This window comes from Castor canadensis, chromosome 3, assembly GCF_047511655.1.
Source record: "Castor canadensis chromosome 3, mCasCan1.hap1v2, whole genome shotgun sequence".
Lineage (NCBI taxonomy): Eukaryota > Metazoa > Chordata > Mammalia > Rodentia > Castoridae > Castor > Castor canadensis.
In genome coordinates, this window is record NC_133388.1 from 116,501,655 (window position 1) to 116,526,511 (window position 24,857).

Sequence of the window (24,857 nt, forward strand, 5' to 3'; positions counted from 1 at the left end):
CACCCCTTACAGGCTGCTGTGTGAAGGGACAGATAATAGAATCTCTCGCACAGTGCAGACAATTGCCACCATTGTGGGGACAAAATTCAGTATAATAATCTTAGGCAAGTGACAGGAAAAGGTGGGTTCATTTATAAATTGTCCAAAATTTAAGAGCATTGCTTTATCAAAATCTATAACAAGGTACAAGATTATGTATCATGGAAACAGGAATGCGAAATATAACTTAGGAGGAAAAAACTAGTTATACTGTGTAATCCCACTTCATTGTCAGCTTATTGACGGACACATTGAGACAATACCTCTTTTTCCTCCTCTGTCTTCCCATGGGTTTTGCTATAGTTGATAGGAGTGTCCCAGCCCTCTTGGTCACAGAGAGCCTGATAGAATGCTGCATTGACCAGAATGCTGCTTGTTTTGAATGGGGAAGAGGAAGGTGTTGGAATGGTAGTGTTAGAGGAAGTTAGGGGTGCAGACTTGTCCAGGATTCGAGTTTTTTTCATGCTTAAGTCCAATGTGCCATTTTCATCCACTTCTATCTCGGCTCCCTGGTATACAACAGGAAACAGAAAAACATTTAAGCAGTTTGAAATTATAGCCTAACCATGCAGGGCTTTTAAGGGATAATTTTAAATGTAAGCTTTTATGGAAGTATATCTGCTTTTAAATCTAGCCTTCTGATTTGCTTTGGGGAATATTCAATTCTTAGGCAGACTTTTAAGAACAAGCCCATTAGTGAGCATCATGTTTCTGGGTTTAAACAAAACAAGCTTAATATAAATAAGATGTTCTAAATACTAAATGTATTGGCTAAAATTGTTTTCCATATGCATATATTTTTAAAATTTACCTTTAAATCTTTTCTACTTTACAGAATTATCACTCAAAGTTCGTCATTTAAAACATTAACATTTGTGTTTATCAAAAAGGCACACATAATTTCCCAACCCCCCAAATCACAATAGTAATCTAACATGAGAAATATGCAAACACTACCAGTTGGAAGAGAATTTTTATTGGAATATTAGACTAATACAAAGCAACATTTCACCCTGGGTTACCTGCACTAGAGAAAGCTTTGTTCGATGGTGCAGGGTGAGCAGGAGTGAGGGCAGACAGTGCAAACCATACTCTACCCTGGGGGCCTTCAGGATAGCAGTGACAGACTAAGTGTTGGGGTTTAAGCTTTATAATGAAGACTTCAGAATAAAGATGTTATTTTCCAGATACACAGCATAAAACTAAAACTAATGCTATCTCTCAATCTTCCTCCTTGAGATACCTTTTGCCAAATTTTATAGATTATTTATTTTTAAATTTATTTATTTATTTATTTTGGAGACAAGGTTGTGTAGCCCAAACTGCCTAGAACCTGTGATCCTCTTGCCTCAGCCTCCTGAGTGCTGGAACCACAGGTATGCATTGCTACACTCGGTCCTATTGTTTATTTTTTAAGCATCTCATTCTATATTTGGCTCAATTTCTAATACACTGCTTGTGTGGTCTGGATATTGTTCAAGACTTGCACTGCAGAGTGACTCACAAAGAGTCCTGAACAGTAAGCATTGTCATGTCATGGCTTTCTGAAGCGGGAAGAACATGCCTGTCAAACAACATCTTTCTGGTGCTTTCATCACTATCCATCAATTCATAACTAACTTCTTGACAATTTCTTTACTGTTTTTCCTTTTGATTGGCAAAACAGAAGTCTTCTATAGTATATCAGAAGATCCCTAACTCCCATGGCAACTGGTGACTTCCTAGATGTATTTTAACTCCCTGTCCATATGTCCTTCCCTCTGCAGTCACCTCTGAGCCCTGGCCTGCACTGGCTGAACTTGCTGCTTGGATCTGATTGAAAAAAATAAAAGTATCTCTTCTATTCTCTTGTTTTACCTGCAGAGTTCACATTTTCAAGCTCTCAGCCTACCAGCTAGATATGCTGCATTGCATTCCTGGGGGGTAAATACACTTCTAATATGCTGTACTAAGACGCTTTGCCATATCTTTCTGTCCCCTTTTAGTAAATAGTTTAATCTCTTGTGATAGTTTTAAGCTCTGAATTTGACAGTACAGCTTATCTGGGATAATAACGTAGTAACCACAACATCTTATGCCATCTGTATAATATCAAATACATTTTTATACCAGCATTAATAAACCTTAGTTACAAAAATCCAAGATATTAACCATGTCAGTGCCACAGGCTCTCTTCATGATCTGACAATGTATTCTGCCAGTCATGCATCAAAGCAATTTTTGACTTTATAGCTGATATGTAACTATAGCAATGAAACAGAGCTACAGTAATCAAGTTTAATGGCCAACGTAAAGTAAAATGCTAAATATTGTAGTTGCTGACATTTTTTCATAAAAAAAAAAAAACTTGGGTTAAGACTGCACAACCAACATTCACATAAAATTCCAGACCTCTGTGACAGATGGCTTAGGAAAAAAAAGCCACGTGACTGGGCTGCAGAGTTTTATAGTGCAAAACCCATAAATAGCACAGATTCAAGCTCTATGAAAAATAGCAACTATTCCAAGACAACACTCATATATATTTTAATTTTTACAGAAAAAATCCAAACTGTAAATTAAGAAAATGAGAGAGTCTAGGGGTTGTTATGATTATACATCTTGAGTAATCAAGGCTTGATTGAAAAAAAAAATCACTGACAATGTTTGAAAGAAGCGCTTTTCTATCTCCTACCCAGCCGGCTGTGCTGAGCACCTGACTTCAACGGAGGGAGTGGGCTGCACGTTGGGGATGGAGTACAGATGGGCTTTAAGTCAGCACACAGATGCATTCAACAATTACACACAGTAACAGGGAAGAGGGCTTTCTCTTTCTGCCCGTGGATGGGGACCACGCATTTGAAGCACGGATGCTTATTTAGAACAGCACCAAGTAGATATCCCTTCTCCGTGACTCAGTCTGAGAATGGCTGCACAAAAATAAAGGGGGTGAGCCAGGTGCCAGTGGCTCATGCCTGTAATCTCAGCTTTTCAGGAGACAGTGATCAGGAGGAGGATGGAGGTTTGAAGCCAGCCTGAGCAAATAATCTGTGAGACTTTTTCTTGAAAATATCTAATTCAAAAAGGGCTGGTGGAGTGGCTCAAGTGGTACCGCACCTGCCTAGCAAGCATAAGGCCCTGAGTTCAAACCCCAATACCACCAAAAGAGGAAAGTGGTGGGAGAGGTCAGCGAGGGTCCTTGTCCAGAGTTGTAGCTGACTTGATGTGGCTCGTCCACTCTAATATTTTGATTTCTCAAAGTGCTATTTGCTATCTGTATTTGAAATATTTACATTCAAATTTTAAGTTTTCTTGGAGCTAGGCATAAGTCTAATCCTATTTGTGTACTTCCTAACCTAGGAGGCTTCTGGAAGGCTATCTGTTTCAGTTATCCATTGTAGGTGCCACAGCTGCACTCATTAAGCTGTTGAGAAAGCACTTGATATGCTCATGAAACTGTATCTTGGGGGAAAGAGAAATCGAAAAATAGTTTGTTCCTGCATTCAAGGAGCTTATTTTATGCACATAGATTTTTACTGAACAGTAATTTAATAAATACAATATAAATGACTTTTAAATTGAAAGTTGAAGGAAGTATTGATTGTAATTTTTATCTGTACTATAAAATAAGTAGTGATGTATTTGTCCAATGACAGAGAAATGATTAATGAAACTGTGGTATGTCTATTAAATGGAACATTATGTGGTCAGTGAAATGGGGTTCTGAGAACTGAGAAACAAGCAATATGGAAAATCCTTCATAACCTGAGACAGGAAGCAGCATGGCCTTCCTGCTGTGCTCACAAGTATGGAAAAGCACACAAATTTTTGCATTTAGAGAACACACTTATAGCTGTTTTCCTCCATTATCTTCCAGGAAAATAATAACTATTAATATAATTTAATATTATTAATTTAAATTAATTAGCAATCAAAAATTAAACATTCAAAGATGGTAATGATGTAAAAATTATACTTCTTCTTTAAATGTTATGACTATGAAAATGACCAGCTTTCACAGCAGTGATAAGATGTCACTGCCTTCCTTCCTCTGCAGGCTTCCTACTGATCCAGGACAGGATCAGCCAGCCTTCTCTTTACACTCTGCCCAGAGGCAGTGCAAACCATGTGTCCCTCCATCCGGGTGGCCATTATGATTTGCTCTGGGCTCCTCTCATAGAGCATGTTCCTTCATTTCTGCTTCCAGATTTTTGTTTAGAGACTATCTTTTCTGTTATGAAAACTATCTTAAATATGTTTTCAAAGTATGCAGGGTATTAATAAACAAATGGAATGAATATTTTATTCTTTCTCAATAGGAATTAAGTGTTACGACTTAAGATGGTAAACTTGTGGAATATAGTTTATAAACTAGAATGCAGGAGTACAGAGAAGAAATGACTAATATAAGGCATAAAATTCAAATGAAATTTAGAACTACTTTCCCCAAATCCTCAGGACTTGCAATCATGGTCTTTGGAGCACTTTGTGCTGATGGACTATGTGCTATGGGGTCTTTAAGAGAAGTCAAATGGTTGCAAGTTCAAATTTCAGTTCCAACAAGATAGCTGTGCCACTCAGAGAGAACCACTCACTATCTCTGTAGTACTGCTTCTTCCTCTGTCAAAAGGGGACTGTTACCTACATTGTAGAATGCCTAGAGGGATTAAGAAGGATTCCTGTGGGAGTGTTCCTGAGCAGTGGCTAAGAACGCCTGCATATCTAATTCCGTTACACGTAGGCAATCAGTTCCTCATGATCCCTGACTCCAGGCCCTCATCATGTCTTGCTTACAGTGTACAGCACAATGTGTCCTGCTGTTAAGGAGAAGACTGCTTTTGGGTTCTAACCATCCAGGGCCACCCGGCTGTTTCTGACAACAAGCGGCAAGAACGGCACTGCACCATCACGTGTTTCTAGGCCTTGTTCAAACACAAAACAGACTTTGAACTTTAAACATTTTAAGCAAGTGTCAATTTTTTGTTTTCTTTTAAGGCATACTGTGCATATGTCATTTTGTCTAAACAGGTGGGGAAAACACCAAAACAAACAGCAGAATGCTTGGCAAGCAGCAGTGATGAGGATAAAGATAGACTGAGAAGCACGCTCCTACCTCTGTCGATCAGGGCAGAAGGAAGGAGGAAAAATAGGGCGAGCCTCTGAATCGGACTGGCATAATATTCAAGGGGTGCTGGAGGAATGTGATCAGCACATCTGGGATGCCTGTCCCTGACCACGTGCACCTCGGCTGGGCTCTTGTCAGGAGCCAGTGGCTGGGCAAAAGGGCCTTGAGGTGTTTGGAGCTGGGGCCTGTTTCACAACTCCTATCAATCCCTGATAAAGTGGAGGACGTGATACACATCTTAGTACCAATGAAAGCACTCGAATCAAAAGAGAGCTAATATTTCAAACAAAATTATCCTTGATCACTATAATAGTAACTAAGATTTTAAAATACTAATTGTTTTCTCCTGGCTTGATTCCTTGAAGAGATACTTAAAACCTACACAGGGGGTTTTGGTGGTGTCATTGTGTCAGGCACAGGCCAGATGGTATTTTAACAAATAAATAATTCCTTTTAAAATCTACTTTCAGAATGTGATAGACTCTGGCTTGAGAAGTGACCAGCAGCGTTGGAAAAGCATGGCTATCCCTCATGGTCGTGAGCTGTGCACCTGGCGCTGGCTGTGTGAGCCCACAAGAGTGTGTGTGGCAGGATGAGCCTTCAGCACTGGGGCGAGGGGACATGGGAGTGGAGTCTGGCACATGGGGCTGAGAGCTTCATGAGAAGAATCTTCTAGAATATCCATAGGGCTTTTCCGTGTTCTTAGACTGATAGGAACGTGGTTTTCTTGATCTACTGAAACCACCTCAGCTTTGTGATCTTCCCTAAGAACAGTGACTTTGCAAATCACTAATTCAGATCTCCCACTGAACTTGGAGCCAGCTGTGTGCATGCAAATAGCAGGAAACAATCTGTATGAGCCCCAACAAATGGCTGTGGAAGCAATTCCAAGGTTAGGGTGGTTTAAGGTCAGGGTGGTTTTAGCTTGTGCCCATAGGTGACTGTATGGACTCTAATTCATTCTCCCATAGGGACATGTCCACATGAAAGGACTGGATGGGAGCAAAGGGAAAAGCAGGGATCAGTGGCTACCCATGCCTATCCTTAGAGCAGGCTCTGAGGCTGAGTCTAACCTGTGGTTGGGGCAGTTCAGCACTGAGAGACCATTTAGTTGGAAGAGCTCTGAGTCCATCTGCCAGGATATCCTATGATACATCAAGGGTGCTCAGCCACAGAAGTACTAAGTGCGGAAAAGCTGTGCTCCTATTCAGTTCTAATGAGAAGCTCAAGAGGTCTATGGATTTGGGCCATCTGAAATAAGCATAATGACAACACAACATGGAGAAAAAAGGGAATCTAGTGGGGAAAGGAAAGGGGCAACGTTTGGTGAAGTGAGGGGAGAAAAGGCACAAGGCGAAGCTGGCACTGGCACTGACTGCAGCAGAGCCTGAAACTGACCCCAGCACGACTGAAACAAGCTAACTAAAAACCCAAAATAAAAACAAACACAAAAAACCCCCAGGATCCAACCAGGACAGAGTCTTACAAAACTGTTACACTTGTGAGCAACTGTGTGACTGCATGTATGCGATGACAGAAGGATTCTGCATAGTGACTTGGTAGGGTCCCTTAGTTAGTCTGTCTGAACAACTATTGTGTGAAGACATTTCCACAGGACAATGGGTTTTCAGCTTCTTTCAGGAGTTGATCTGTACCCTTTCTATCTCCTCCATCCTCCTCATGGATTCTCTGGTTTGCCTTCTGCAGGGAAGGCTTGGTGGTGGTGGTGGTGGTGGTGGGGTGGGGGTGGGATGTGAGGATCTAGGGACTCAGAACACTTCCTGTTGCCCTGGCACACCAAGTCTGCTCTGGAGAGCTACATTGTCACAAGGAATGGATGAAAAATACCTTAGAAAGCAATTACTTGAATTTTTGAAATGTGCTGATCAAACAGTCATGGTATTTTTAAGAGAGAATATGTATTGATAAAGAAAAAGAAACCCTTCAAATTTTAGTCACTTTTCTTTATCACTTGCTTGACGTCAGCAATTTAATGGCACATGGAGAATCTTAAGGTGAAAGGCAGAATTCTGAGGATCAGAGAAACATCTGCCTGTGTAGATGGATGACACTTACTTTCTCCCCATTACAGTACTTTAAGTAGTAAGAGTAGCTATAATATTGGTACTTTTATTCCCACAGGACAGCCTAAATGATCAAATAATAAAGCACTAGGAAGGAAGATATTTTAGCATTTAGTAGCCCCATGCTTATTAGAATTTCCTTTAAAAAGGAGAAATTTATTCAGGTTTTAAAATATGAATTTAAAAATAAAGTTGCAAAAATAGACTAAAAAAAATAAAGTTGCATTTTAAAATTCACCGAATCATTCACCTGTGGCAATAATTTGTGACTGGGATTCCTTTGGTGTTTTATATACACATATATATTTAGAGGATGTGTTTTTCTTTGTCTAAGAAACTTACTTGTTTAAAAATTGTTTTTGAGTGTTTTTTGGCTACTAACTCTTCCTGGGGTTTTCTTGGCTCTGCTTTGTGCAGAAGCTAATTTTGATTCTTCTGTCAAATGCTCTGTGGCACTGTGTTACCTGCTCTCCTGAAGGCCTGGCACCGTGCAGGCGAGCAGCTGACCACACTGGGACAGGCTGTTCTTAAGGGGGAAAAAAGAGCCTGGGCTTTCTTTGCCTGGATTTAAGGGATCCAGTTTGACCTGGCACTGTTTCATTTGAAGGAAGGGTAAAATCTGCTATCAAATAAGTCTGGTCTCTCTACTTAGGCTGGCTTCAGTCCTCTACATAGGGAAATAATTTCTTTTAAATGAAGCCCTTTTAGTGAATAGGAGCTTCCAGCTCCTGGGGAGAAAAGGGCTGAGCCCTTACAGCCTCCTATGTGGACCACCAGGTCTCCAGCAGGACGGGCCCCTTGCTGGCAAAAGGGCAAGGTGTGGGGATGTTTGTGTGTGTTCATCAAGTCTCCACCACCGTGGACTGTACTTCTCGCAGGTGGAAAGGAGAGGCTACAGAAAACATGGCATTGATTTCATGGACTTAGGAAACCTACTGTGTTTATAAAGGTCATGGAATTTGATTTTGCACTTAAACACACCATGTCCTCAAAGCTCCCTGAACCATCAGTGGATTTGCTGTATCAGGGTTTTCCTATGTGTCCTAAAAACACTGTGGCCACTTATGCTATCTTAAATCACACACGGTACCATGAAGTATGTAAGTTCCTGGGTCAGCTTTGCAGATGCTTTGCCTGTCATCATTTAAGCAAACATTTATCATCTTTGATTTGCAGAATCAAAGCTTCCATGGTGGAGATATATTTTAACAGCAAGCTTCTTCTTTTTTTTTTTTTGTACACCAAACTCCCCATAACAAGACTAGCTTTGAAATCTATAAATTCACCTCCACCAGGCTCCCTAACTCACTGCTCCCCCAAACTCTGGCATACCACTTTAAGAAGTGGCATTGACCAAGATACACAAGCTTTCTTCTTGGGACCCTTGGAACTCATCTCTGCCTGTGTTCCTCTTCTGAGGACAGGGAGGGGCTGCTTCAGGGGTGGGGAGCCCAGTGGCTGTGAATGCAGTTAGGAACATGAAAGGCAGTTGATTCTCACGGTTCAGTCGCTGGCCCACCCTCCGGGCTCTTGGACGGACATACCTTGGCATGCAGGCTCTGTGGTTTGTTGGAGAGGATGTCTGCAGCTTCCCTGCAGCGGGTGGAAAGGTTCAGGATGGCAGCAGCTGCTGCTATGTGGGTGTCTTCCCTGCACTGACCGTAGCTATAGGAGCTGGCACGGCTTGGGCTCTGTGTGTGGGCGCCTGCACTAGGCAGTCGATTAGGAAATTTCACTGGGTTTGAAAAATGCTTTGCTGTTGAAAAGAGATTTGATTACCAATTGGGTGTATGTGGTTTTAGTCATTAAATAGATTTGTTTTTAAAGACATAACTTCTTGCATTAAAATATGTGAAGAATAAATTAGAGCACAAACCATTATCCATTGGTATGTTAAACACATGAAAGTTATTCAGATGGGTTTTCAGGGAGGTTCACAGATCAAATGATGTGACTGCTGGGAAAGAGTGTCTATTCCTTGAATAGTTTTTGTATTTACACTTCTTATGACAAAAACTCCAGAAATAGTGTTATGGGGGCAGGTGCACTGGCAACATTTGTGCAAAAATTGTAGATAAAATACGCACACACCATCAAAAGCCATCAGGGACCACAGGGAGCTTAGGGCAAGTGCATGGAAAAACTGCATGTGTGTAGGACTTGTAATCTTGGAACAGAAATAATGTGTCCTTTCCAGTGGTTGTTTTACAACCATTTATATGTAGACACAGAATTTATCCTTAGATACAGAACTGTATTTTTTATTACTTGATGTACAGGTTTGTTCTGTACTTAAAATCTTTGTTTTTCATCTAAACACATGGAACTAAGTGGACGGTGCATGGAACTAGTGAGCTAGCATTTGCATATTCTGGGAAGGGAGATAGCCAAGGCCAGTGAGGAAATGTTCTCAAGTGAACAGAAAAGTGGCTTAGTCACCAAAGTCCAGCTCGAGTTTTATGCTTCCGTTGTGGGCGCCAAGGCATTGCTGAGGGACAGAATTACAAATTTCTCTTCACAGTGCCATATTTGTAAGCATCACTCAAGGTTATGGGAGTAACTCCCAACGTTTAATGAGGCTGATATAAAAGCTCTTTAGCTATTTGTTTTGCATTAAATATTTATTTTAAATGTCTGACTATTTTTCATAAAACAAAACTAAGAATATTACTGAATAGTATTTCCATATTCATAATTATAAGAACATAAAATATCACTGAATGTTTTGCATTTTTAAATATCAATGTGCATGCTGTATGAATATATGGAATGCTCTTATTTACTGGCTCCACCTAAAACAAACATATGTACATGTCTATATAATAAAATTATGTATCTATACAAAATTGTATAAATAGACATTGTGTGTGCATGTAAATTTTTTTTCTGAATCAATCAAGTTGTTAGTGGTTATTTATATTGGCTGAGACCTATTTTGGCCAAAACCAGGTAGAATATCTTTTAAATGTAATATATTTCTCACTAATCCACAAACTCTTTTTTTTTTCAATCTTTTTGTTTGTTTGTTTATTTATTCACATGTGCATACATTGTTTGGGTCATTTCTCCACCCACAAACTCTTTTTAAGTCTGTTTTTTTTAGGGAGTGGGCAGTTGGTACTGAAGACAGAATCCAGGACTGAGCAAGTGCTCTATCACTGAGCTACATCCCCAGCCCTACTGCTGGGTTTTATGCAGTCTTCCAGTTCTCTGCAAGTGTGGATCAACATGACATAATGAAGCAAATATTTTGTGCTTATAAGAGTACTGAAACTAGTCAAAGGTATAAGAGATTTCATGGGTTTGTAAAGTCATAAAAAGTTCATGTCCACGGAGGACTCCAAGTAAGCGATTACTTAACTTGTTTCTTAACGGAAGGTAAGTTTCTGTAACACAGGCGTCATTCTCTGTGTTTGTTCTCAAAATCTGCTTTTTTACCTTTTCATTAGAATATTTATGTGTAAGCAGCTATTGTCTTCTGTCTGGATGTGTTAGAATTAGAGTATCAATTCATTATAAGTGTTTGTGTATTAACTTGTAAGTTTGTTAGTAAAAGTCTCACAGCCACACATATTTTTTTTTTCCCTAGTGAAATCCTGATTCCTGAGATGAATTACTCTTAAACATTTCATCTTTCTCCACCTTCAGCCTGAGGCTATTGCTGATTTAAGCAATATTTTAAATGGTATTTTGACATTTTATGTACTAGATTCTCATCACTTCAACATAAATAAAAATAATGTACAATAGCAATCACATTTTTTGATATGTTAATCCCAATCATAGCTAAATGTGAATTAAGTATTTCTTCAGAATTATTGTATTTAGATTCAACAATGGCACTATATTTGTGGAATAATTAATCTAATATCTACTATATCCAGTACAACGTCAGTATAAAATCAATAACCTTCATCAACTTATTTTATTTTATTTCACTGTACAATAGACATTTTCTCCTATCAGTGATAAGCACCATACTATCTGAGTACATCTCCCTCTACTCCCAACACACACAAGATGCACTTTTGGGAAGTAGTAGTGGAATTAGAATTTGAATCTTACATTCAGGAAACGGTGGTGTTTTTCGTCCTTGCCCTGTTTGTAGAGGACGTTTACCAAAGACTTGGGCATCAAAACTGGCATAATCAAATGGAACTTTTCCAAACTTCTCTTGTTCTTTTGACACGGTGGCTCTGGGAGAGGTGATGGCTTGCGATCGGAAATTGAATTCAATTTGCTTCACCAAACTTGTCCTGGAGAGAGGAGGAAAGTAGTTCAAAAAAAACACAATGAAAGTGCTGGTGAGTGATTAGTGTGGAATTTACAGTAGATAAAAGAGTCACTGCCTGTAGATACCCACAGAGACACCCTGAAATAACACATATGGAGTCACAGCACACAGAGCAGTCACTCTCAATCCAGAGTGAGAGATGGAGGGATGATGCTTTGGGCTCCGCTTGGTTATGATGTGCTGCAGATTCTGTGTCCTATTCTGCCATCAATAAATTAGGAATATGCAATCCAACATTTACCTCAAGAGGTGTGGCTCAAGCATAAAGTGCCTGCCTAGCAAGCCCAAGGCCTTGAGTTCAATCCTTAGTACCATCAGCATTCACCCTTTGCAGAGGCCATGAGGAGCAAGCATTTGATGTTTGTTTGCACTTTGGGTGGCACAGAAAAAAGTGCCATATAACTGTCAATAACTATCAGTTAAGTGTGCACACTCTGCTTATTAGAACGTTAAATAAATCTGTGGAGAGTAGTTGCTGCCCTGTCTGACGCCTACAGGGACAGTGCAACTGCCAGATGACTTTATTCCTGAACTGTGACTTTCTTCTTAGATTTTTCTTCATTTTTCCCACTTTCAGTCTGGATGTTTTTGTTGGTTTAAGAAGTATTTTGAATTAGCATTGCAATATTTTATTTATTAAACTGCAGTCACTTAAATATAAATCAAAATCACTGTTTGCTAATACCTATCGTATTTTTCAGTTTACTTATCCCACTGATAGTTAAATATGACTTAGATGTTCCTCTAGAATTACTGTATTTGGGTTAAACGAGTGCATCACATTTGTGTTGCGCCAGTCTTAGCCAAAGAATACATAATTTTTTTTTGCTGTGGTTTAATGGTAAAAGAACATGAACAAATATATCTTTCAGAACTCAGCAATATAGAAAAGTTTCTTCCTTTTTTAAAACAAAATGTGCTTATTGGAATGCCAAAATTTCAACGATATCTTTTGGACTAGATAAAAGACTCTTAGCTGCTACATAAAAATATTTGAGGACTAGTAGATATAACTTAGTTTGCAGTCCTAAAGTTACATAAATATTCTAATCTAAAACAACATTAAGTTTTTAAAAAATGAGGAAAATAAAATCTACTCTTATTTCTATATTTGATGAATAATTCACTTAGGGAGAAACTAGAGGCTATATAATAACACTAATCAAGAATCCCAATTTAAGACTTATAATAGCTACTTATCCAGTAATTTGTGATCTTCTCTTGACATGTTTTTTTATTCATGTGACTTGCATAACAATTTTGACTCTGTTAATTAAACATATAGAAGCAAAATATTAAGGGGAGCCATAGCCTAGAAATATTGACATGTCTAATAGTTGTTTTTGCATTTCTGAGATTCATAATAACAGTTATCTAATCACCTTTCTTAATCCTGAAATCACCTTCCCTACATATGCAATTTTTGCAGAACAGGCTTTTATCACCACATTAAACATGAACACTCATTCTTTATTACTTAGGCATAAGATCTTCCAAACTGCTGCACACCCTTTAAAGAATCTGGGAGCTGTCCATCATGAAATGTACATGTGAAACTGAGGAATGGACACATAACATCACAAACTCTGAATAGGAATGAGTGGATTGTGATGGCATTTTTCTCCAGGCAGAAAAGGTAAAGTCAATCCACAAAGCAAGGCTCAACTGATTGTAGGATGTGTTACATTAGCAACTCAGAATTTTGATTAATACACATTATTGCATGCTTTTTTCTTTTTCTGCTCACCCACATCCTGTTATCTTTGTAAAGAGATAAGCTTCAAGCAAAACTTCTGGAGGGCCCAGAGCTCTTTAGGCAAGTATCATTCACTAGACCAGCCTTTCCAAAGGACCATCCATACGGGCCTCCCGGTGGCCAAGGATGATAGTCAGAACAAAGTAAAGTGACACACAAGGAACCAGAGGTCCCTGTGGGTAGGATCCTGGCATGCACAGAGCATCAAAAGCTTCCTGGGAGTTCATACCTGTGGGCCTGGTCAGGGCACTGCCCGGTTTGGGAAGAATCAAGCTGATTTTTATCCTGGGACATTGCCAGTTTTTCAGCTGCAGCAATTGGACAACCAGAAAGACTGTTTCAAAAAGAAAAGTGGGAAGATGTGAGTTAAAATGATAATGTGATTTGTGATGGCACATGCCTCATGGCAAACTTGGCACACATTAAATGTTAAGTCATATTAATGGTTCACTTTGCACCATTCTCACACTAAAAGATCCCAAAGGGTTTTGCAGAGTGCAATGTCAACTCTTATCCACCAGCCCCATCTCAAAGGTGAAAGGCAACAAACCCATTTTTAAAGCTCAAAATATAAGTGAGAAATAACTAGTTCTCTGAAGCTCTTACTAGTTCCAAATACAACGAATCCACCTACAGAAGTCAGCACGGAAACTCCATGATTTACCTTAGGACTTTCAGCAAAATTTTAGGGACTGAATTTTATATCTTAGTTTAAATCAAAAGTATGGAATCTGAAGTTTTCTAGCAACATGTTTGTAAGTTATATCCACATTAGCTACTCATAATATAAAATGCACACATAAAAATCATCATTTTCACCCAAATATTGATACATACACCATACACTTGTGTATAAATGCACATCCCCATGCTTTGTTTTAGTTGCAATCTTAATGAAATGATGGCTACTCCCTGCCTGGTTTTGTCAAGCCACTGTGGAGTGAACCCTTTTGATACCTTTTTAATATCTATTGAAGGAACCAAGATAATCTATAGGCAACTCTTCCAATGTCCAACTACAATGGTGAGATTCCAGAGCAGAAGAGAGCACGCTGTATTTGTTTGACTCTATGAACCCAGAACCCCCGACATCTTCAAATACAGGTGTTTTGTTATTTGATTGCTGCTATAAAAATTTCTAGAAATGGTTTTTCTAGATGTGATTTTCCTTTCATTTTGACTCTTGCACAGGTTGAGAACATTTATCCATTTCCGGTGACAGTGATATTTGATAGTGATGCAATGATTTTCCATAACACGTAGCTCATTATTTGATTGGTGGAAAGTATCTCTCACATTTTCTAATGTAAAATAGTTAGCAAATCATCAGCTTTACCTTCTGTGCGTGTTGCGGTTGCTGTTCACATGTCCCCTTCCTGTGCATCCCGGGGTGGGACACTTGAGCACATTTTCATGCATGGCAAGAACTAAGCACAAAACACCACATGAAAGGGAAGAACAATTTACCATGAATTTCTAACGGACCAACAAATTTACTTCACAATTTTGCATTCAAATGACTTTAGCTTCCTAATCTGCCACACTCCCTCCCCGGATATATTTAAATCGAAAAAGAAATAGCACTAGAGAAGTTCAGAAATTAAATCCAGCAAGTTTGTTCACATTTTAACCCTAGATTTAGCAAGATAGTTCTGCTTATATTCAATTTAGGAGTCTTTTTTTTTTTTTTTGGTGCTACAGATCAAATCTGGAACTTTGCAAATATTAGGAAAGTGCTCTACCACTGAGCTACAGCCCTAGCCTTCTTATTTCACTTCAGCTGAAAAACTCATGGCCTTTCCTTCACATCCAGGTCCTTTTCCTTGGGGAGTGGGTGGAGACCATTATTTGTCACAGAGCTCTTCCTGTCTTTTCCCTGCATTTGAATTTCAGCATGTAGTCTTTATTCCCAAAGAGATTTATTTGGGTTCTGTGTCCCTCCACCTTCTGTTGCCAGGTGGCCATTGTCAGGAGTGTCAGAGACCCAGTCTGAGGAACTATTGACTTGGCACCTGGGAGTCTCCAGATTTTCCCAATCTCGACATGGAGAAGGGTGATGTGGAAGTGTTCCTGTTTCTGCCAGTTTGAAAGGTCTGAGAGGCGTCTCAGTAACTGGACTCCAAAGTCTAGTTACTAGTGCCCTCCTATGGTGGACAGAGGCTACAAATGACCATTGGCTTACAGAAGCCATGACTCAGGCTAAGGAAGGAAGGTGCAGTCACACCGTGTAATAACCATGTCTTATTGTCTATACACTGAAGCTTTGACACTTGAGTCCTTCCTGACCCTGGGGGGACTGTCCCTCCCAGAGTTAGCCAATTCCTGGAGACAGCACACAATTTGCCCACTAAGCATACTCTTAAAGTGTGAACCAACCACTCTGGAGCCCACACCACAACTGCTTCCTGATTTGGGAACACTCTGGGCTACTGTCCCTTACCCCAATTACCCTATCCAGGGATCAGAGACTCCCATAAGTCCCAGAGCCCACTGAACCAACCCACCCCAGCCTGCTTACCCTGCGTCGCCTGCTCCTTCACACAGAAACTATGCTAAGGAGTTTTGTCCACCATTCCCTAATCCTGCCCTTAATCCTGACCAACCCTGAAGATTCCCCCATGTGACACTTGTGGTGCGATGACACCCCCCCTCGTAGGAACTATGGAGAACAAGCTATCTTTTCAGTAGCAGTTGTCTTTTGATCTGTCTGTCCCTCAAATTTTCAATGAATATACTGTAGTTTAAAACACAGAAAACTTGTTGGAAATTGCTTGACACACAGAAGAGAAAGAGGATAGCATTATGTTATGTTGTTTGCATAAGAAAGCACCTTTGTCTTTAGAGATAAGCAGTACTCACTTTCCAGGGGCACTCGCACCTTATGGGGGCACCCTGAAAGGCTGCGGTGGTGGGGGTAGAGCCCTGTCACGTGCCCTGTGCCATCACACCCAGGGATGGGGCACTTGGTCTCTCTCTTTTCAGGCCTCGGTGAATCTACAGAGAAATTAAATCAAGACATTCATTTGCTTATTCCTTGTTCCCTTCCATTCAATAGAGTGGCCTTGCAGGCTGACATTGTCACTTTATCTAGTTTTACCATCATAAACATTCCTCTCATATTGCCTTGAATAAGACCCTCAACTAAGACCTGTAGAAACATAAAACATGTTTTCAATTTTCTTGGTTTGCTAAGCAAAGGCTGACACAGGGCAAGGGACTTTTAAAATGGAGATGGTTTTAAGTTGTCATGTCACATATTGTAGTTAAAGCCTCATTATGAAAAGTCACCCAGTGCTAGAGGTGAACAGGCTCCCCAAAAAGATAAAGAAAAAGTGAGAAACAAGAAAGAATTTATTTAAACTCAAACCATTTCTTATTGAAAGAGTCAAGAAAAAGCCAGATTTAAAATTACTAAACAAAAAACTTACCATATCTAGGAAGGGCCTCTTTGGCCTTGTCCCTGTGGGTCCCTGGCACCAGGTGGCCCTAGGGTTGGGGGTCAGTGCTCAGGGAGCAGCAGAGCTTGCTTCCTGCAGAGCAGCTGACTGGAGTCAAGACAGGACTGTTCCTGTCTAACCAAGGCCTGCAAAGTTCCAAGATTTGGAAGCCCCAGTGGGCTGTCACTTAGGATCAACTGCAATGACCGCAGGGAGGAGGCCATTGACATGACTGACTGCAGAGACTGAAAACAGGCAATGGGAAGAATCTTTGGAAAGGAAAGGTCCTTGTGGGGACCTTCCACAAAAGGGAAGTAGCGCGGAGACCACCTTTCCAGTCATCTGGTGAGCTGAGGACCTGGTGGAGTGGGGCCCACAGGTGCAGTAAGGCTGTTCTGGGACCAAAGCCTGGAGTGGGGAGGGCTGAAGACAAGCTCAAGAATTTCCTTCTGCTGGCACTAACAGAGTTGAGGGTTGGATAAATACATAACATAAGTGAATGTAAAACAGGAATATTAACGAGGTTAGAGCTAATGCAGATGCAGCCTTGGTTACAAATGTGCGTATTCCTGATTTAGAGGTAGAGAAACCTCAAACAGAAATGTGGTCTTATGGCCCACACTGCTCCCTGACTCATGCTCAGATGACACCAGCGGAAGGGCATTCTGCCTCCTGGTGTTTAGGGAAGTGAGTGGTACAACATAGGAGCAGGTGAGCTCTCTGAAAAGGGAGCAAGGTGGTTTTAATAAAGCTGGGAAGCAGCAGGAATAATGAGCTCTCCAGAGGCCAAGAGCAGACATAAATAATCATAAATAATCGACACACGATCCTGACCACAAAGCTGCCTACAGTGATGGAACAGAGGAAAGGGTCAGGACCAGACCCTTTCCTCCAAGATAGCACCTAGGGCAGGAGGCCCAAGCCATGTGGCAGGATGCGACAGGCATCACTGGGGCAGTACACTGCAAGAGCAGACTTGCCTCTGTGCTTATGTGTCACCCCAGTTGTTGGAGTACCAAAGGTCCAGGGCAGATGGGGCATAGCAGTTTGTGTGTAATGTAATTATATGGGAGCACAGTTTCAGGGAAAAGGGGAAGAGCCAGGCTCCTCCTAGTTGCACCCTGCACCAGCAGTCCAGGAGGGGCCAGGAAGCAGAAATCAGACAGTTACAAGTGAGCAGTGAACAGCCAGAGATAGGGATGCATCCAGTAGCAGGCATTCATGTTAACTAAGACAGAATTTAAATAAGATGATTGATGTTGAGACTATGCTCGCTGTACTTTGTAAGAGACAAAAAGGCATATTAAGAGTTTGTGATGTTCTATGAATTTGTGCATGTCTGTTTTATTTGATCAAACACAGTGCCAAGTTTCAAGCTATTTTAGGCATGCAAAATCTGAGCAGCACTGGTCAAGATCCTTGAAGTTTGACTGAAATGAGCTGAGAAGAGGTGACACTTTAACAGAGTGCTGCTCACAGGGAGAAGAGTGACAATGTGTATTTTGATGCCCTTCCTCTCCTGGATTGTGTCCAGGTGAGACCACATTTCTAAACCTTATTGAAAGGTTTGGCACAGAGCGCTTCCCCTCCTTGCCACTCTGTTTGTCTGCGGGAAGCCAGAGAGGGTGTTGGAGATAACGCTGGCTGGCACCTGCCCAGGTGAGCCCACTCACAGTCCACCATACACCTTTGTCTGCAAGGCTCTCCTGGGCTGGGCAAAACAAAGATGCCAATGAAGGGCTCTGGAGGGCAGAAACTGTGGGCATGATAAGAAACCAGAGCCCCGGCTCAGGGCAGCTCTCAAGCCTGGCTCTTCTTTTCTTTTCTTTGTTCAGTGTTGCACAATGAGGGTGACCTTATACTCTGGTGATGTTACATCCTAGCTTGCCTGGGACTGTCTTCTTTCACACCTGATAGACTCACCCTGCTGTTTGCATTGCTCCTTTTACATGACAAGTGTCCTGTGCTGGGCAACAAGCTAGATGGTACCTCTACTTCTCCTGCCACCTGAAGTCTCTGTATGCTCAGTAGCAGTCATACAGCCCAAGCATTGAAGCATTGCTAACTCACCTGCAGGCTTGGGTACAACCACAGACATTTTAAATCCTGATGGTCTCTCTCTAATAGCAGAGCTGCATGCCCAGGGTGTCAGCAAAGTTAGGACAAGGTTTGGAGAAGATGAAAAAAAATGAACATTCACTTAAGAACAGCATGTCAGAGAAGAAAGCTCCCTCTCACACCACTGGTCCCCATGCCAGGTACAAGGAATGAAAAAATAAATACTAAGTCCTCATCTCAGCTTCTGGTTCCCTGAAATAGGGGGTTTGCCTTCTTTGTCTGCTTTACTTGGGCCTGGTCCTGGTCTCCTCACGATGACCTGTGCCACAGGCTGTCCTACTGACACTTCCAGCCTCCCTGGAGTTCTCTAAGCTTCCAAGGGACCAGCATTTATAACACACATTCTATTGTCTTGCTGAGTTTGAAAACAAAAAGGTTTAAAAGTCTTGTGAAAAATAACCAGAGGATCATCAAGTGTTTTAAGCGTTGGTTCAAATAAAATGCCTACAAATACTGGATTCTCTTGGTTGTAAGACAATATCAATTGTAAGATGAACCATTTCACGTGTGATTAAGAAAGAAAAAATGTTATTGATGTCAGGGATATTAAAAAGGGAAAACTATGTTTTAGCACCAGTGAAATACAGTATATTAAAAATAGTCAAGTTGAGGAATTTGTACTATGTTTCATTTTTTTTCAGACATTGTAGTTCATTAAAAATAGGTAAATTCAACAAATTGCATATCAATGGGAGCACACACAGCCAAAGACAGCATCCTGTCCCCAAACCTGCACTAATCATTAACATTTGTCCTTACTCAACACTCACAGGATGTTTGCGTAGTGGTATTAGCAAATGCCTCACTACGTGACATCAGCTTAGCCTGTTCTTTTTCCTCAGGTCTGAGCTACAAGACATTATTTGTCAAGATTGCAGAGAAGTGCTAAAATGGCTCTACAATGACAACAGACAATTCATTTCCACATAAATCTTGATTAGAACTTCTAAATCATACTACTCTGTTAATACTTTTTTTTCTAACATTTTATTCTTGTAAGCCCTTTGGATCTACAACCTGGATTTTCTCTAAGATATTCTCCCTCAAACTCTGTGACTTTCAGGCTCCAAGGTGCACAAGAATCACCTGGGCAACAAGCAAAACGAAAGGAAAGGCAAACTCTGGAGCTCTGAGTCTGATTGGATCCTGGAAACGCCCACCTTAAATGGGCCTGCCAGGTACTTGCGGACTCCTGGGAACCTCGGGAGTCATTAGCAGCCCATCAGGTGCAAGACTGGTGGGAGAATGGGCAGAACACTCCATGGGGGCAAGGGACCCGTTTTTCTCCACGTGTGAGGACCAATATTAAGGTCAGTATTAAGTCTTCACTCTGTCAATTCATGCTTGACCCAGGTATTTGTGGGTCCTTAGTTGGAGAGCTGGTAAAAGTATAGGCGTATAAATATGTTAATACCCAGTTTTATCCCCAAAAGATCACAGCATCCTGTCTGACTTCAGCTTGTTAAAAGCAGCAGATGACCCTAGAACAAGGGTGGGAATGAAAGCTTAAGTTCCTAGAATTGATTGGGGTAATAAAATGATGTGAAACCCAACAAGTATTATTGTACTTTTAATAATGTCCACTAATGTACTTTTTAAAGAAATAGAAGTAATGAAAAATTTTCTTATGTGTACATATACTGCAAAACTGATTGAGACTGATCTGATATGAATCTAGAAAATAAGAAATTACTTATTCTTACTTATGAATTGAATTTTAAATTGCATTAAGTTGTAAAAAGCTATCTAGAAGGAACAATCAAACTTGACTTTTTTTTTCTAAGTCCTAAAGCAATTTTGTTCCTAAAATGAATACAAAACTCTGTCTTACGTTTGTTGTTAAAGATCTGTCTTCCCCCCATGTCGATAACTTTGGTTTGCCTCCTTTCCCCTGCCAAGTGGTCCAGGAGAAACCTGTCCAGCTCTTTGTAGGTGTTATGGAGAACGCAGCCTCGCTCGGCCTGCAGAGCTATCGCTTGCTCCAGCAAACTTAGGTTTCCCCTGGCTTTCTCCAGATCACCAGGCTCTTCGGTGGTGGTGGCCAGGCTCTCACTATCTTCTTCCTCAATCTCGGGGAAGGATGGCTGCGTTTTGCTGTCCGTGGGCCCCACATGGGCATTCTGTGGGTCTCTCTGATCTGTGTCAGAATCGCACCTGTTCTCACAAGGGACAAATTTGTCATCTTCAGTTTTTATTTCAGGGACTTCCAAGAGGTCATTTTTACTATCCACTAACATGTATTTTGGGGCTCTGTGAGGTTTAGCATCTTCTGACAAGCTGGAGCCACTGTCCCATCCATTCTCTGCACTTTCAGAGTTACTTTCACTGTCATCAGAGGAACAGAACGGTGGCTGGGAACTGTCCAGTTTGTCTCTTCCATCATCTGAACGAATCATCAAGCATTCGTTGACTTCATCACTCTCTGCTTTTAAAGACTGGATACCACTGTCAGTCAAGTGTTCACTTATGGTCTGAACAGACGCAGTTTTTTCAAATTTCCCCAAGTGCATTAAAGATTTGACCACAAGCTCTTGATAGCAAGTATATCGGTCTTCCTTCCGCTGGGAGTTTTCTTGGGCATTTGAGTGAAGGTAACCATCCGCTGGCTTTATCATGATTCCTTCTATGGAAAAAGAAAATCAATACTTGAAAAAATGAGAATAAAAAATATTTTAAGGTGGGCAGATATGGTGGTGCCCATAATCTCAGCACTCAGGAGGAGGAGGCTGCAAAACAAGTTCCAGGCCTGCCTGGAGGCAGTGAAAGCCTGCCTCAAACCAGAGCAACAACCCCCAAAACCAAAAAACAAAAAAAATCTTTTAGAGAAATCAGACTATTATAAATATATATGTACATGCACACACATACGCACATATACATATATAATACAGGTAATGTATGATGTCTATTAATTTTATAAACATTGATGGCAAAACTATATCTCTTAAAATAAGACAAACTTAGAGCTTAGTATTGTCACAACTATCTTTTAAGAAATGAGGTATTAGGTCGGGCATGGTGGATCAGACCTTATAATTCCAGCTTCAGGAAGCAGAGATCAGGAGGATCCCAGTCCAGGCAAATTTAGCACAAGACCCTATCTGAAAACCAAATAAAAAAAGTGAGAGGACCAGGGGTGTGGCTCAAGAGGGAGAGCACCTGCCTAGCAAGTGTAAGCTCCTGAGTTCAAATCTTAGTACCGGCAAAAGAAGGGAGCTAGTATAATTTTCAGCACATTAAGAGCTGCATACGTCTAAGGGTACCATCTAAGATAAGAAATTGTTACTTTAGCAATAATAGAGCACTGAGTGTAAAATTATTGCTATTGTAATTCCTGTATTTCTACACCTTAGCCAACCAGAAAGAAGTTGAATATACATTATAGTACACATTGAAAGTATTCATCAGATTTCTCTGTTAGGATGGCAAGGTACTTTCTAGGCTTATTTGATGCATCTTTTTGACTATGGGGTCTCAGACATATTCCCAGATTTTATGTAATGCTAAGATACAAAATACATCTTTGTAGAGATGATAATTAAAGGTATTCAAGAATCCCAGGTTACTTTTGTAATTGTCACACTACAACTTCATATTGAGGGGAACACAAATGAGATAGTTAGCATGATCAGATAGTAGCTTAAATAGTAACACACTTTCTGGTCTGATGTTTGCATGAATTTGTATAAGAAGGAAAGAAGGGCTGTGTGTGCTGGGGGATCATTGGAGGATGTTGAAGTGAACTAGTTGTGTTCAGGGCTCTTTTGGGGTCCTCAACATCAAAGTAACCTGTGACTGAGAACAGAACTCAAGTGTCAGTCTGTCCAGAACAGTCTGAAGGACAGCTGCCATCTCAGTATAGCTATCATTGTCACCCTTTCACTCAGTTGGGGTGACAGGTTGTACATATTATGTACGGTCAGTCTACTGAAGGCTTTCCCAGTTACAAACACACCAACTGAGAGTTTGGAATCTCTGGTGACACCAGCCTTGGCCCAAGCATGTGAGGTGGTACCCAGAACACACCAGGCTGTGAAAGGTACCAAACAACTCAGAGATGTCCTCTGACATCCACTAGGACAAAAACAAAACAAAACAAAATAAAAAGAAGGCCCATTTCTGTGTTTCAAAGGCAGGTTGGAGGATGGAAATCACAAAGCAATAAGCTCCCTTAAAGATCTTAAAGATCGCTAAAGACTCCAAATGAAGTGCAGTCTGTGTTAATAAGCGTCTTTGGAGGGAAGAAAGACTGCGAGAGAGGGTGTCTGCACTAAAGACAATGTGCCTTTTTTTGTCTCGTTTAATTTTTTATAAACATTGTCTCTGACAAGGACACTCAAAAATACATCTCCATCATCTTCTTTTCTGGTAATTATCTCCCCAAATCAACACTGGACTGCCAGGATCAAGTAAATATTGCCATAGTAACTAAAAGCATTTTTGGATGCAGGGAAGAATTCAGTCACAACACTAGCCTCTGTAAATATTGCTGATTATAGGGTGCAGTCTTTTGTTGGGATCTATTCAATGTAAACTGAAAAATTTAACATTTCAGTTGCTAGAAAAGAGCCTGGATAAACAAGCACATAATATTTGATAGGATGGGCCTATCCTCTCCTGAATTCATATCAGAGGAACTCCAGGTTTAAATAATATATTAAACATAGTCTAAAATGCAAATGAAGTTTTTCTCAATATCACGGCTGGCTATTAAGAGAGAGTGTAAAGGGTTATGATAATTTTAAAGTATTACGAACTACAGAAAACAAATAAAAAGCATTTTCAGTGAATATGCTCAATTCATTGAACTATTCTCTCACTCCACTTAACTACCCACATGTGTACAATAATGATTTATAGACATTATACCTAATTATGCATATTTGGGCTGTGTTAGAGTGCTAACAAAAGCTCTAGAAGGCAACAATTACCTCTGTTGCTTAGCTACATAGTTTAAAATATTCCTATTAAGTGCAGATCACCAGAGAGGCGGGAGTGACAAACTCGCACATGTGTGCGACAATGCACTTCACTGTGAGGCTGCCAACTGCTTGAATTTTGGGTCATTTCCAGTTTACATAATTGTTTGGTTCAACTGTTTGTTATATGCTAAAAGAAAATATTTATTAATTATTCTTCAGAAAAAGAGGAGCCCTGCAGACAGAGGTGCCTATGTGCGTCGCATGAGCTCGTTTCTAGGGATGTTCTGCAAACTGCAAACCAACTTTCCACATTCCCAATCCCCTCCCGAGCCCAGTGTGGGCAAAAGGAAAAAACCTCTAGCTTTTGAACCTGACAGATCTGTGACAAGCCACTGGGTTCTCCCAGCTCTGCAACCAGCTGCCCGCTTTCTTTATGCTGGAGTGTTTTTATTTTTCCTGCTGCCATGGGGGATATGTTCTGTGCCTTTGCCCCTGGAATAGCTAAACCCGGCAGAGCCAGAGGAGTCTAGACTTGGGGTCTGATGCTGGAGCTGCTCTCTGTGCTCACCTGACAGGGTGCTCAGCCCACTGAGCCTGTGGGTAACTGTACTGCCCTGTGTGCACATGGCAGAGGTCACAGGAATGCCCAACAGGTGTTTGGTAAAGGATGCCTTCCCAGATACTGTTGTCAAAGACAGTAATGGCAGGGGATCTTTAACATGAACGAGGTCATCCTGTCTTTCAATTACAGTAATGATAAGACTGACCCTCAAGGAAAGGCAGGGTGGTGGTTGATAACAAGGCTCTGCCAGCTCACTCTGCACACCTGTGCACGCTCTGGCACTGACCAGTAGCTGCCTTTGAGAATGGGGAACCAGTGCACAATGCACAGATCTCGGGTGTGAGGTCCAGAGACCAAGGTCGTGCTGCTGATCCAGCGCTGCCTGCCTGTATCACTTTGGTCAGGCTCCTGGGCTCTCATCTTCAAAATGAGGATGATCCAATGACCTATTGGGTGATCTGATGGCCCTTCCTGAGACAATAAACTCATGTTTCCTGGCATGGTGCTCCACTCTTTATTTCACAATACACAAAAAGATCCG

The 24,857-nt window shown here is 40.9% G+C and overlaps 1 protein-coding gene across 3 annotated transcripts in view; it reads right to left on the minus strand.

Annotated features, from left to right (window-relative positions):
* St18 (ST18 C2H2C-type zinc finger transcription factor) overlaps positions 1-24,857 on the minus strand; it is a 104,361-nt gene that overhangs the window by 32,418 nt on the left and 47,086 nt on the right. For 2 of the 3 annotated variants that reach the window (XM_074068529.1, XM_074068531.1), the window contains 7 exons: positions 20,664-21,455; positions 16,137-16,271; positions 14,614-14,704; positions 13,507-13,611; positions 11,293-11,483; positions 8,772-8,983; positions 303-548 (listed from right to left, as the gene is read on the minus strand). In XM_074068529.1, coding sequence (XP_073924630.1) covers positions 303-548; positions 8,772-8,983; positions 11,293-11,483; positions 13,507-13,611; positions 14,614-14,704; positions 16,137-16,271; positions 20,664-21,455 — 1,772 coding nt within the window. The remainder of the gene's footprint in view (positions 1-302; positions 549-8,771; positions 8,984-11,292; positions 11,484-13,506; positions 13,612-14,613; positions 14,705-16,136; positions 16,272-20,663; positions 21,456-24,857) is intronic. The other variant, XM_074068530.1, reaches the window with a different exon arrangement.